Consider the following 15589-nt stretch of genomic DNA (forward strand, 5'->3'; position numbering starts at 1 on the left):
CCATTTTTTAACATCTGGGTGATGCGCTGCCTGTATTACGCACCAATGACGTCAGGAGAATATAAAGAATAAACACGGAAACACTTATTTACCAAATATTGAAGGTAATGGAAATTTCTGCCTTCTGTCACTGATGGTGTAATTCCCGATTTTATCAAGTCCGAGAGAGTGTCGATGCAATTGTAACTTTCCGTCGTGAACTCCGTTCGCAAGAAACAACCCAAGAAAAACAGAATGAACGTTACTCCGATTATCCACGATGAAGCGAGCAGACGACAAGTAATGTGGGTCAAAACGTCGGGAATCGCTACGAAATATGATAACCTCTTTTGTTTTAATCATATAGAGCTAATTATTTCTTGTAAGTAAAGGGACCACAGTTCCTGCTAATTGGATTCTCCTTACGAAACTGGCTCGTGCTACGATCTCACGTAATGCTACATTGAAAAATATTAGCTAACAATTGCTTACGTTCGGCGCACAAGAGAGAGGCGTTCTCCCAGATATTTTCCAGGATTTCGTGGGCTAGTTTCTTGAAGACTTTCTTGGTGGGCAACGATTTGTATTTGTTGGTTACGATGGAGTGAATGACGAGCAAAAGAGATAGAACCACCACGGTTGACACCATTAAACTCAACACCTAAATGAACCAAGAATTTAATTAGATAAATTGGGAAGTGAGTAGATTGTAGTTGAGTGAAATTTACTTCTGTGGTCATATTTAAGAAGGACAAGGAAACAGAAACTATTTTCTTTGGGACAGACACGATAATCATCTTCTCCGTTCCGTAGGGCGGTGACGGGGTGAAATATTCCAGTCGTTCATAGAAATAAGACCGTGGCATGTCTAACGTGAGAATATGTGATTTCTAAAACCAGCGTAAGGGTTAATTATACTTCAGTTATAAATAAAAGCGTTTAAATATAAGCACTTGCATTAACAAGATAAGGTTCTGAAGTATTAGCATATAACCAAGATACGGATGGAATACCAAATTTATGTTCTGCGAAATTCACGCTGAAAATCATCGACAAAATTATATTAAAATAATATCAAAATTATTGTGCCTATAAATGTAAGTATGTCGAGTATGTTGCCCCAAAAATAGTTTAAAATTTCGACTTTTCTATTTTTTAACCCTGCAGTTGACAGAACGAGCCGAGAGGAATAGGCCTAGCGTATTAAGGCAATTCTTTCTCGCTTGGCCCAGTCATTTGCAAAACGAATTCCAAATAAAAAACATACTTCATGTTCAGCGTTCGTTTCAAATAATCCTGCATGATTTTGTACTGCGCCAATTTGCTATTCGAAACCCATGATTCCTGTGAAAAAATGAAGCTTTATGTCATCAAAAATTAATCACGAGATACTGAAGTCTCGCTTCAACAACGCGACCGAATGTTGGTAAACTCACCAATGGCGTCGAATAATTAATTTCAGTCTTTCGGGCGTATCTGTAATAATTTACCGGTTTTAAGAAACAATGTTAAAAAAATACGATTTTGTAATCCTATTTTACCTGTATTTGAAATATCGATCATTTCCAAGAAATTCCATTTCGTTCAACGCCATTTTATTTCCGATTAAATCCTAGAATGTACAATTCAATAGCTGTAAAATGTTGCCGACAGATTTTCAGTTCCTCATATGTAACAGAGTGATTAATGTTTTTGCTTTTAAACAAGTACAAAACGGCGAATTATATAAAAAAAAATCCCAAGGATACAAATTCAAAAGTATGCGACCCCTCAGATAAAAATTAAAAAATACCCGTCCCCACAGATAAAGAGGTACCACCCCCGACACTTTAGAGATAAACTAAAGGATGAAACTCTGGGCTTCTACCAAGTGGTAGCGTGACTTACTGCTGCTCCAGCGACCCTAGTTCAATTTCCGGGTGCGATCTGAAAAAATTCTAATTAAAATAAAATCTCTAACCAAGCTCAGCTACTCCTATTGGTGGGTTAAGGGGTATGTTATCGATTGGGCGTGTTATCAAAACAGCATTGTCCAAAACGGCTTTTTCATAAACGCGTTTGCCTTTATAGCCGTTTCTCGTTTTAGCGCATATTGATTACAGCGTTTATATCTTGAGCGTACGAAAGTACGCCTTTTCCAAAATATTGTTGTTTATCTTTATTGACTTCCCAAAATAATATGCCTTTTCCAAAAATTATATTTTATATTTACTTCCGATACAACATTACTCCTTTTTGCATAATATTGTTCTTTGTTCTATATACTTAATATAATAGAGATTTCCCTCCCTATCAATCACAGTTTGGGCGGAAACAGCAACCGCTGTTTTGGGAAATAGCGCTGTATTGAGAAACGTGGAAACAGCAACCGCGGTTTTGCTTCCACGCGGTTTTGCAAACCGCTTTATTCCAAAACGCTCTTTTGAAAACCGCTCAACTACCCGTGAACCGGGTTAAGGTACTACAGAGTTCCTTTTAAGCTAAAATCTGACTATAACGAAGCGAAAACTCCGGCCACAACTACTGCTATTACGGCTCGGGTCAAACTAAGAGCCTGTCGTATACTACGATGTGGCTAAAACGTCTTTGTGGCCGTTTAAGCTAAAATCTGACTAAAACGAAGTGAAAACTCCGGCCACAACTACTACTATTACGGCTCGGGTCAAACTAAGAGCCTATCGTATACTACGATGTGGCTAAAAAGTCTTTGTGGACAAAGACCTCAAAAGGTTTACAGATAAGTGGGCAAGATGGATTGACTGAGATGCAGATATTCGAATTTTCAGTTTTAAAAGATGAATTCTTTTAAGATAATTGATAAATAGGGCCTACTTATGTTGAAGAAGAGGTGCGAGAAGTTATCAAAACCTTATGTCGAAATTCAGCGCTACTGCCCCATTGAAGATCCCTGAACCGTCCATTTTCTTCGACATCTACATTATGTGTAAAAATTGTTGAATAAGTTAGTTGTAAAGCAATTATTTCATGATAAAATGTTTTCCGGAAATGGAATTTTGTTTTGAAAAAAACATTGAGAATCAAGTTTTCGGAAAAAGAATTCATGTTGAAAAAGCACTGATATCTATATCTTCCCAATTAAGTTAGAAAAAAATAAGTTCATTGAATTCAGTTTAAAATGATGGAGATTAAACTTAATGCTTCTAACTTTTGAAAAAAAAAAAAACTTGACTAGAATTTCACTAATATATGCACGTTACTAAAATTTACAAAGAAAAACTAGCTGTATTTCAGTCAAGACTTTAGCCTTACTCTTAACGTTTTTCATAACTCTTGGTGTAAACTAACACTTCTTTTATAATTGTCTGTAACCTCCGTCTTAAGTTGTATGAAAGGGATAATGAAGAGGAGCTAGAAGTTACTTCTCATTGGCTAAGGGACGTGTTGAAATAAGCATAAAAACATAGGATGGCTCACCTAAACTTTCTCGTCGAAATCACGGAAAGAAAACCGCGCAATCAATCCGACGAAATCAAACGAAATCTAACGAAATATGAAGAAATCAAATTGTATTTCGAAATCCCGTGCACTTTTTCAAAAACGTCTGACGCCTCGTTTTTTCTAGATTAGTAATGCACTGCAATTAAGATGCCATGTTTTGGTAATGCGACAGCAACCACTCACTCCGAAGCATGAATCCGCTTCTCTAATGTGCAAGATCGTTATAGAAGTAAATTCGTGACAATGAGTATTTATTACGCGACGAGTTAAACTCAGAAAGTTTGATCAATATTCTCTGTATTGTTTTGGATAATTGAAGTAGCCAAGATCAACACCATAAAATGAAACCTTTCATACGGAATATATAACAGGTGAAAATTTCCGCAGGGATATGGATTTACCCCTTCTAGGTTTGGTTTCTACATATTGTCGATAAAATTTCACATTCTAGACGATTGACCTACTTTCAACACATTTTTTATATGCAAGTAATTAGCGTGAATTTAAAGGTGTATGTGGTTGTGCGATGGTATCGTGTGAGGTGACTTTATGTCCTTTAAGCTGAGGGTTGAAAACTTTAGGGAAACTTTTACAATTTATTATTGAATTAATTTTTACTCCGAATGGCTACGTAATAATCAACGGAGTTATGCGCTGAGTATGATGCACCCGAAAAGCAGGGCACGCGATTCCATGGATATTATGGACCTTATAGTGTCGTGGTCAGGAGCACAATGGACTCAACACCGAGTATTGCAAAATTATTTTTGCACTTGTTTTATAGATTAAACCAGTTTGGCGTTTGCGGTGAATTTTTCTATCGCTGCCACAGCAGCACGTTTGTGCTGAATTTCACAAAAACAAATTGCCCTAAACTAATTGTCAAATCATAAACAAAAAATGCAAATCATTGCTAAATACGTTGATTATTTTTTATACGCAAGTAGTATCATTCTTAATTTTAATCCAAAACATTGCAAGATTTTAAACAGGAATTAAAATTTTACCGGTTCACCACCAACATGCGGTGGAAAGTGAGTAATATTGGAATTTAAATTTCTTTCCTTTCTCGGCATGCCTACTTTTAGGCGTTATTTTCAGTAATTACAACACAAGTTGAAATAAAATTTTGCGCTAAATGAAACTAATATTCGTTAGTCTCTTGTCGAAGTCGGAATATTCATTTTCAGCCCAGGAAAATAGTTCAAAATTAAAATTTAGTGGTGTAAATTTAAATCAATCATTTATTTTTCATATTGCTTTACATGACGCAATTGCAAATTTAATCTTCGAATCAAATAACACTTCATTTTTAATTTTACACGGAATTTTATTCCGGTAAAATTTAAGAAAGGGCACCAAACCCCTGTCCCTATGCCGGACGCGTACGCGAACGAACGCGAACGATGAGAGAAAGAGGGAAACGAAAGTGTGCGGGGGCGAGAGATCGCTAGCGTAGGCGATGGCGATACGAAGAGAGAGAGGGAACCCAGCACTACTGCACTTTGTGCGCGTGATACATCAGATTATGCTGGATGGTTAGGTTAGGTTTCGTAAAATAGAGGGGACGGGTTGCGGTCATAGTGCCTTCTCGTTTAGGGGATCCAGGATATTGTTTTGATTCGTATGGTTTTTAAAAATTATACTCTAGTGGGGTGCACAATTTATTTTCATTAATATTAATTGAAATGTGACGTTATTAAAAATAATACTTAGGGGATAAATGATTGTGTTTCAGAAATGTATTTTAGTTGCAGGATTTATTTTAATTATACCTTTGGGGGATCAACTATATAGGGGTGGCACGTGAGCCGTGTAAAATTAGTACTAAGGCCCAGCCCTTGGGCCATCTTGTTTATTTAATCTTTGCTTAAAAATACAAATTCTCATCGAGTAATAATTTTATTTTTAGGGACAATGGTGAAATATTTTGACTGCGTAACCGCTTCTATTGGAACGCGTCAGGGAAATGCAAGGCCACTTACCACTGGCATTCTTGGGTCACTTGTCCATTTTATAACAAGTCCAGATAAGCTACTTACTCCCAACGAACTCTCTGATTTGCTTGCGAGATCCTTTACGGCGCTCTTTAACTATCTCGCTAATTCGAAGATAACAAATTAAATGTTTTTGACTATTTGAAGGGTGTTCAAGAAGTATAATAAATAAAAGATATTAACGAATACTCTTATCTCTTTCTCCCTGACAATTCAAAAGACCTTATTCATACACAATTAAAGCGTGGTTTTCACTTGACCCAAAAAAAAACTACTACAAACGTCAGATTTGATTTTAACGTTGTTCTTTTCCGCACAGTTTTAATTTTCACACCTTAAAACAATTTTTCATCACTCATTTCCGCACAGTTTGCAAATAAAACATAGGCCTAGTTATCGTCTATCTCATATAGACGTTGGTTTCTAACAACACCACCAGTTTAAATTCACCACCATGTTTATTAAATTCCAAATGATTTATTGAAAATTTTTGGGCACAATAAAAAAGTTGATCTTGAGTCCATAGACTGGGTACGAGTTTTTGTCCATACATCACGCATAAAGCGCCAAATACACAGACTTTAATGTTATTCGAATGCGAAATATTGTTCAATTGTTTGAATAACATTTTAACCCATAAAATACTTACTCAATATATATGTTCAGATGTTTGCGCAAATATTGTCAATAACTTACAGCAAATGATGTTCTACTTCCTAAAAAATATTGTGCCATTATATTTGAACTGGATTATGTTTTTTTTTTGTACTTTGTAACTAAAACAGCGGACCGCTCGGTTTTTGCACGAGTTATTGAGCGTGCAGAGTGAGCTTTAAAACGATTTAACTAGAATTAAGGATAATAACGAAGATTACAATTACAGGAGTGGTCTATTTATTTTCAATATTCCAAGAACATTTCTTGATATATATTTCAAATCGGGTGATGACGATTTAATTTAGCTTTACTACATTCATATTTAATCGTAGATTTAAACAGAGCTTGATGCAGCGGAACGCAATCCTTAATTTATTAGATGTTATATTGGTTCGGACTGTATTGAAAGATAATGATAACCGAGGTCCAAGCTAAGATAAATCCAATTGAAATTGGTTTCGTTTCGTGCCCAGCGTTTAGAGGTCTTATCTATACAGAATGAGCCGAAAGTTAAGTACACATTTAATAATAATAATAATAATAATAAAGGCTTTTTTCGGGAACGTTCTTTTAAATGAATCTTTATGTCCGTTCACGAAACACATTTTTCTTCTCCTACACATCAGGTTAAACTAATAAAGCATGGTATGTGCATAAGATGTGGCTAAAAACGCCGACCTCAGCACCGAAGATTGTAGTGATTATCAAAATTGGCGATTACTTCCAAGAACAGACAACCCAAGCTTATAATTTGACCCCAAATGAACATTTTAAACGGCGGTGATAAAGTTGTTAGGCTCAGGGCGGAAATTAATTTCGGTGGTTTATTCCAGGCCAATTTTTCAGTAAGGAAAGTAGTTTCCATTTCCAAATGAGTTAGTGCCTTCGTTTCGAACAATATGATAAATCTACAGGAAAAAAAATATCGATTATACCAAAAATTTAAGAGCACTGGTTTATACTGTGCCAGGCGTTAGCGATGCAAATTATACGAAAGCTGCACTGGCTCTCAGAAAAATGAATAAAGCAGCCTTCAGCTAGTGGAATATTTTTTTGGCTCGGAAATTCCGCATTACGCTCTGCTGTTGCAGCCTTCGAAAAATGCATCACAACCGCCGTGCTAAAAACTGGATGGGGGATATAGCTTTCATATGGTTATTATAAACTTACGCTAGCGTAATATACTCGTCGAATATTTTGTTCTGCAACGACATATTCTTGGCCATTGCCAAAAATATGTATTCGGATCGAATACTCGGTGAAGTGTAGTAAGATAGGTCTCTATTTTCTGAATCTCTTTTCTTGGCCAAGGATTTTGGAAGAGTAAACAAAAACTTGTAATGAGCGTCAAAAAGGTTCTTGTTGACTAATAAAACGTGTTGTTCAGGTTGGTTCCACAAATGGAATAGTTCGTTAATTTTCCTTTGATAATTTGGAAATTTAATGGTTTTTTCTTCGCAGCGTTTAAGCCACGAGTTAATATTCGGGTCTTCTAAATTCTTCGTACAGAGTTTGGTTAATGGATAATTAAAATTGTCGTTTATTCTTGAGAAATCTTTACCTTTAAGTACTGGTCTAAATTTTGTTCATAACTGAAGTTAGGTACGATATTTTTGCTCTCGACAAGTTCATCGACAGTGTCCAGTAGGATATAATTCATTTCGCAAAAATCCGATTTCATGTAACAGTAGACAAAGTTCAAAATGAATGTCAATCCAATCAGCCACGAAATTATTAAATATCTCCCAGTTCCGTGTTTTGATATCGAAGGATAAGCTATAATTTAAAGATGTTGAAAAAAGTATCTTCACTTAAGCTATCCAAAATTTACTATAAAAGCTAGGCACTACGTGTTATCTTTCCATGGTGTTCAATCATCAATTTATAACACTGGGTTTTCACTGGGCGTTTTTCGTTGCGCAAAAATATCGCAAAATAACGCGAAAACGTAAAATTCGCGGCAGTGGTTTTTATTGACGCGTGTCGGTTTTCACTGAGTGAAAAACGAGAAAATAAACCCGCAAAGTATGCGAACATTGCGGCGATTGAAGTTATTCTGTTATATTTTATCCCAAAAGATATGGATACTTCATAATTTTTCCAATTAGTAATTTCGTATTGAATTTCAACACATAAATATCACAAAGCCACGTGGTTCTAATTTGTATAATTTCTAAATCAAAAGCAAGTACCAACCAAGGCTTAGCACATACGCTCAGCGAGTGTAGATTATAAAATGGCGACACAAATCAAAACTTTTACCCGTGTGTTCAATGACGTCAAACCAAGAAAGCGTATGATTGGTCGGTTAGTGCGTAAGAAAAAACGCAAAGGAAGAAAAAAACGAAAAATAGAAATAGAGCCTTCGACGGCAAAACGCGTATTTCGCAAAAAAAATGGTAAACTTTTTTACATTTACGCAAAATTTTGCGAAAAACGCACGAAAAACGCCCAGTGAAAATCGAGTGTTACCGCATACCTACGTATGACACTTCCTGTACTTTGTAGTGCTACAAATCATAGTGTAAGCTAGTTCCTCCATGAAATTAAGCCCGAATAACCAGTGTCACATGTTTACGTTAATTCTAAACAAAACCCCTGACAAAACTTACGTTCCAACAAAATAACGAATGTAATGTCCCAAAATATTTTGAGATAATTGTAAAATGCGATCGTCCTTTTTGTTTTCCGTAAATGAAATTTGTGTATTGCTAAGAGAAGCGATATAAATGAGATACACAATAGAAGGCACATAACTGTCTGTCAAGATAAATTGAAGCAATTTGATTTAGAAATTGCAAATGAACCAACACCTGAATTTCAAATCTGGTTAAAATATACGAACTGGCAAATCGATGTTTAAAAATGAGAATGTGGTAGTTAACATTTGTCTGGGTCTCGACATAATGACGGAGTTCGCGTACGTGTATAACCCTCTCGGAATCCAGATATTGTTGCCAAGGAAAGAGTGAAGAGAAATAGGTGCCATCAGTAAATGAAATGGGTGACTTCTAAGTGTTTCCTTTGTGTTTCGTTAAATATGTGATGCTCATTTAATATTTCGGATCAAGAATTGAAATACAATCACTTACATTATAGCTTTCCAAATCCATACCTATACTGGCATCTTGAATCTTGAAACTGTTAAGTTAATATTAGTAAAGTCAAAGCGAAATAATTAAAAAAGAATCATATTTTGCAGATTGCTTGAGCAAAGGAGCCAGAGAATGAGATTACGACTTGAAGTAAATCAGACTGGGCACTTTGGTGTATAAAAAATCATAATCTAACCATTTTGAATAAAATAGAATCATAATCTAACCTATCATGTATAAAAACAATCATAATCTAACCTATCATGTATAAAAACAATCATAATCTAACCTATCATCAATAAAAAAAAATCATAATCTAACCTGTCATGAATAAAAAGAATCATCGTCTAACCTATCATCAATGAAAAACAATCATAATCTAACCCACCATTTATAAAAAAACCATCACAACCTAACCTGTCATGAATAAAAAACAATCATTATCTAACCTATCATGTATAAAAATCATAATCTAACCTGTTATGAATAAAATTATAAATTTAAAATGGTAGTAACTAAAGAAAAAAGTATCCATTCAATACTCTGGTCTAATTTAATTATCCCCACACACTGTATTTTATGTCTCCTATCATCAATAAAAAACAATCATAATCAAACGTATCATTAATAAAAAACAATCATAATCTAACCTATCACCAATGAAAAACAATCGTAATCTAACCCACCATGTATAAAAACAATCACAACGTAACCTGTCATGAATAATAAACAATCATTATCAAACCTATCATGATCGATTAGAAAAATAATAATTTAACCAATCATTAATGAGAAACAATCATATTCTAGCCTATCATGTATAGAGAACAATCATATTCCAACCCATCATGTATAAAGAACAATCATATTCTAGCCTATCATGTATAAACAACAATCATAATCTAACCTATCATGTTTAAAAAACAATCATAATCTAACCTATCATGTATAACCAACAATCATAATTTAACCCATCATGTATAACCAACAATCATAATCTAATCTATCATGTATAAACAACAATCATAATCTAGCCTATGATGTATAAAAAAATATCATAATCTAACCAATCTAGTTTAAACACAATCATTATCAAGCACAGCCCAACCTAACTTATCTATCTAGTATATTCAAACCTTACTTATAATATAGTACAACCAAACCTAACATCACCTAGTAAGTACAAATAGACCTTAGCTATTAAGTACATCTAAACCTAACCTTACCTATCAAGTACAACCTAACATCACCTATAGTAAGTAAAACCACAACTTATCCAACAGGAAAAACCTTACCTAACCTTACATATCAAGTACAACCTAACCTTAACAATCAAGTAAAACCAAACCTTACCTATCAAGTACAACCAAACCTAACCTTAAATATCAAGTACAACCAAACCTAACCTTAAATATCAAGTACAACCTAACTTACCCAAACTTTTGGTTTTGATGGTACAAATACAGCATCATATCCCAACATATTCTTACCATAACCATCAAGTACAATTAAACCATCATAATCTTTCACTTTACTAGTACTATTGAAGTTCAAAAACCATAACCTAACCTTACCTTACTTGACTTAATAGAATTGGGGTCAAATAACTAAATCTAACATAATCTAATACCATGAATTTGCTAATACTATTGGGGTTAACCAGACCCGTCACCTCTTTTACACAACATAAAATACTCCTAACAGCATGCCGAGAATGATGAAAGTTTATAATAAACATGGCAGTGTTAAAGACCTTCTAGTCTCGAGAAAATTTAAAAATTCTGACATTATCTTAAATATTTAAAATGGTAATAACTAAAGAAAAAAACATCCATACAGTGCTCTGATCTAATTTAATTATCCCCACACACTGTATTTTAAACAAGACTTATGTCCCCTGTTCGCCAGCCAGTTGGTACCTATGTACTGTTTTGGGAACATTAAACAATTATTATTAATTATTTAAGAAAAATCTCTTAGGGTACTGTAGCCCTCGTCTCGAGTCTCGACTCGGAGAGGTTCATTTTGGTTCCCCAACTTGTTTTTATTTGCTTTAGGTTTAGCAATGACATGAATGACAACGCTTAGGCTTAACCATACCTGCCAAAGTTGAAAATTCTCTGTAAATATTGAAGTATGTTATCGAATATCTTGTCGTTGTGTCCTATTGTGAAGAACTAAAAATTGAAATCGTTATTTGTTTTGCGATTTAACTTTCGTTTGCATTATACATTCGCTATTTTGGTGAGCCTTGAGCACTTGCCGAATATCAAGTTAAGGGGATGTGTTTAAGCGTCTGAATGCGACGCTGTATCTTCCTTCCTTCAGTTCATCGACCAAAGGCGAAAATTCGGTACTCGGCGAATAGCGAATAGCGAATGCGTGATGCCGTCTTAATACTTACAAAATCTAGCTGAATAAGTAATGTAGTATTTTCGTCTGAATTCCTGATTTACGAAATTAAAACTGTTTTATAAATATATACTATTTAAACTTCGTCGCAACTGACCTGTACTTGAAAAGAGTATTGTTGTTAACCAAACTAAAATTAAAGAAATTCAATTCATGGGGTATTTCTTTCTTAGATTTGATGTATTGTACTGAAAAGTTCATTCTTTCCACATTAACACGCAGCAAAAATATGAATATGATCCTTCTTTGTTATATCGCAGCACATAATGACCGTGAAAACTAAAACTTATGGCAAATAAAGGGCAGAAAATTTTATATTCCCTTAAAAGTCACGATAGATCATGCCATACGAGTTGTGTCCTGTGAAGAAATAATTTTCCAACATCTTTACCGAGTCAATATTTTCGCAACACCATTAAATATTAAACTTTTGTTTCAAAACTGTAATCATTCATGTGAAACCAACAAATGTTTCGCACTGAAAGACCAAAGTAGTAGAAACTATGGAAATCTTGTCCTTTTTTTATATGTCCCTACTCCCCAGTTGAAGTTGATTCAATGATGTAGCTATTCTGGGAACATAAAAATACAGTAGGTTATCTCTATCGAGAAAGTTTATACCGACATGTTTGTTACATCTCCAAGTGACGTATATGCCACGGAGAGGTACTGTCATCGACATCTTTAGGTACACCCTAGGGGACAGCGATCGTAGTTTGCAAATCGGAGCAACCGTGATAGCCATTTCCGGACCATAGTCAGTGGCGTCGCTATAGCCCCCTCCCCCCCAAATTCCAAACTTAGCCCCCCCCCCCCCAAAAATAATCCGTAAACCCTACCAAAAAATTGCTGTTAGCAACCTAAAATTCTGTAGCAATATATAAAAAATTATAATGATAGATTAGTTAAGTTTCATCTCTGCAGAGATGAATTTCAATATCAAACAGTACGATTTTGAAGAAAAGAACAGATGGAGACAAGTAAAATGTTTCATGTTCTTTCAAAGGGAGTCCCAGTAGTGTGGACTAAAAGCTAACCAAAACTAAAAATAAACCTAAGACGAGTGAAAATCCTTCATAATCGGTTACGTAGTTTTTATCAATAAAAGGTTGTATATCTTTAAAATACGAATAATTTCACGTTGACACAAATTTACGGATAGTTTTAAAGGTCTACACATTTTCCAATGAACCTATTATGCAATTTTTTTTATTAAGCTCTTATAATAACCAGAAGTAATATAAGAAACCTCCCGAAGGGAGGTTTCTTATATTACTTTTGTAATAACTAGTTTGCCCAGATTTAGCCCCCCCCCCCCAATTTAGAAACCTAGCGACGCTACTGACCATAGTTACAGTACACAGAAATTTTGAAAATTGTATTTCATAATGTTAGATTCTTTAGTTGTGTCCAATCCATGGTTTTACTGCAGACCACTATGCCCTCATCTGCCTAGTCTGCCGCCCGTCAATTATGTCTATTCCCAAGTATCACCTATTTGTCGCAATGGTTTCAATTCCATCACCATAGCTGGTGTCAAGATTTACGCGGCAATTGGGTCTTCTACGAACTAATTATACAATTGCGCTGTTTATTCGAAACCGTTATATAATTCTCATTTTTCTAAGGCGAAATAACAGGCATACGCTGCGCTTCGAACGTAAAGTTTAGACAAGTCTCTCAAAAATGTTCAAAAATTCTTTCCTAAATGATGTAACGCTCAAAAAGGTTAATAATTGACGAAATATATTTTTTATTATTAAATATATTTATTTTTATTTTCATATTTATGATAATCTTGTTTCTCAACTCAAAGTTAATGCAGTAAGAGGAATAATGTCGTTTATCTGTTTGTGTGCGTCCGTTGTTAAGGCCCGTTTTCAATCAACTTTTTCCAAGCTTTTCGCTGTGGCTTTTTTGGGTACTTTTGACGGGCTTTCGAAGATAAAAAATCTTCAAAAAAATTAAAACGGAAAAGCTGAAACTCGTATCGTTTTCAAACAAGCTTGAAATGAATAAAAAATTACAAGTGGGCGTGTTTTCATGTGTGTAGACGTCATTTTCTTTTCAAAAAAAAAGTCCTAAACCCGTAGCACGTGCCAAAACTGTTTGAGCGGCAAAAGCTTAAACAAAATGAGAAGCAAATATCAAACTCATTTAGATATCTGCTTCTCGAAGGTTTAAAGCCTGAAAAGACGAAAAGCTGAATTTGAAGCTTGTTTGAAAACACCAAGATTTTTTGCTTCGGCTTTCCGCTGCTACTTTTGAAGCAAAAGCTTAATTTTTGTTCAAAATAATCCTGATTGAAAACGCGCCTTTACAGTAGAACACCGTGTTAGCAGTTAGCAGAATAAATGCAATGTAATTTAAACAGTAGAAACTTATCATTAAATAACAATAAAAAATGCATGGTCGAGGAAAATATATTCCAATTACTCGGAGAGGTAAAATTATAGCTAGCTGATATGCAAGAATTCAAGATGACAACCATGACGTCATCCCAAAACTCAAACCAAAACTTTGACAAAAATTTAAAACTCACCCACCCGCTGATGCCTTCTTTGCAGTCCCTTTAATTGCTATAAATTTATTGATAACGAGAGAAACATTTTTGCATGAATATGAGGTACTTAGGGTCGCTGGGTGGGTTTCTTTTGTTGTTATGGTCCTAGAACAATAAACATCTACCTTTTCCAAAATATTGTATGTTTTGTATTTCAGGTTAGGTTAGGGTTAGATTAGGCTAGTTTAGGGTTAGGTAAGGCTTAGGTTAGGTTAGTCTAAGTGCCTTTGAGACCTCCGGCTAAAAATTATAAGCATTGTAGACATAGGTATTCATAGCCTATAATTTTATTTAATTTTTTTTTCAAAGCAGACAAACTCCTTGTTTTGAAAAACAAATTGGCCGTATAGAATAAAAAATAAAATATAAACTGACAGGAAACAGTCTTACGTGACGCATATGACTTACAAAGAAATATATTAGCGAATCGTTTTAAAAAGGTTATATTAGCGAATCACTTTATAAGGGTAAATTTTGTTCTTTTAAACTGTAAAATTTGCATAATAAAATACTAGTGTAAGTGTTCATTTTACCAAATCACTCAATCGTTATAAGCAGGCCTGTGCGAGTACTCGAATGAAGGCGAGTACTCGATCGAGTCCCGAGTCGAGTACTCGACTCGAGACTCGAAAATCAAAATTTTAGGACTTGAAAATTATTTCGAGTCCTTAAAAATCTTCACTATGGACTCGAGGAGGACTCGAACCGAGACTTGACGCCTTATCAAGTCCAAAAATGTTTACTTTTTGACCCGGAATTTTAAGTAGAGCACCACATCTAGTGGGGTTTAATCGATTTAAAGTTTAGAATAGACAGGTGATTGGACAAAAATTTGACTTCAGCTAAAGGAGTTAAGCAAACCAGAATCAAAAGTTAAAATTATTGTTACTGCGCGTCATTTTTGTCGTGACATTTATACTTTGTGAGTAAAATCAGGAATATTCCTGGTAAAATTTATCCTTACTAGAAATTAATTTATTTTAATTCTTGTAAAATTATGTAAAATTAAACTAAGTAAATTAAATTAAAGTTAGTATTAATAGAATTAATTTAATTGGACTCGAGTGGGACTTGATATAATTTATTAGGACTCGACACTGGACTTGAAACATAGTTCGTAAGCTGACTTAAGGACTCGAGGACTCGATACCAATTAAAAGACTCGACTCGAGATTCTATAAGAGATTTTTTAAGGACTCGAACCCCAAAAAACTGGACTCGCACAGGCCTAGTTATAAGTTAATCAGATTTTGCGGGCAATGATAGAATGTCCTGAAAATGTTACTAGCTTCAACTCCCCTCATACCCTCTTTGGTTTCACGACAAAAGCCGATACGCAACATAATGAATCTCAAGTTTTGAAAATCATTATATTGCATGAGAAATAAAAAGGCAAAACTGTTTAGATTTTATAAATGTAGCAAATT

The 15589-nt window shown here is 34.6% G+C and overlaps 2 protein-coding genes across 3 annotated transcripts; both read right to left on the reverse strand.

Annotated features, from left to right (window-relative positions):
- Positions 1–35: 35 nt before the first annotated feature.
- On the reverse strand, positions 36–950 carry LOC149710244 (uncharacterized). Its single transcript, XM_089860776.1, has 3 exons — positions 708–950; positions 472–640; positions 36–307 (listed from the first exon to the last, which is right to left on the reverse strand). The coding sequence occupies exons 1-3, from the start codon at positions 843–845 to the stop codon at positions 36–38; spliced, it is 579 nt and encodes a 192-aa protein (XP_089716902.1). The 5' UTR covers positions 846–950.
- A 5238-nt stretch (positions 951–6188) lies between these two features.
- Positions 6189–11466, reverse strand: LOC149710245 (uncharacterized). 2 transcript variants are annotated; one of them, XM_089856010.1, is made up of 7 exons: positions 11419–11466; positions 11288–11364; positions 8938–9233; positions 8705–8852; positions 7654–7868; positions 7263–7591; positions 6189–7000 (listed from the first exon to the last, which is right to left on the reverse strand). In XM_089856010.1, exons 3-7 carry the CDS (start codon positions 9079–9081, stop codon positions 6772–6774), a joined length of 1065 nt encoding a protein of 354 aa, XP_089712136.1. In that variant the 5' UTR covers positions 9082–9233; positions 11288–11364; positions 11419–11466; the 3' UTR covers positions 6189–6771. The 2 variants fall into 2 exon arrangements, with proteins under 2 accessions (XP_089712136.1, XP_089712138.1); XM_089856012.1 differs by lacking the exons at positions 11288–11364; positions 11419–11466 and having other exon boundaries at positions 8938–9748.
- Positions 11467–15589: the final 4123 nt, after the last annotated feature.

Source organism: Phalangium opilio, unplaced genomic scaffold (genome assembly GCF_054372755.1).
Source record: "Phalangium opilio isolate 3A_F unplaced genomic scaffold, DU_Popi_V2 ptg000011l_1, whole genome shotgun sequence".
NCBI lineage: Eukaryota > Metazoa > Arthropoda > Arachnida > Opiliones > Phalangiidae > Phalangium > Phalangium opilio.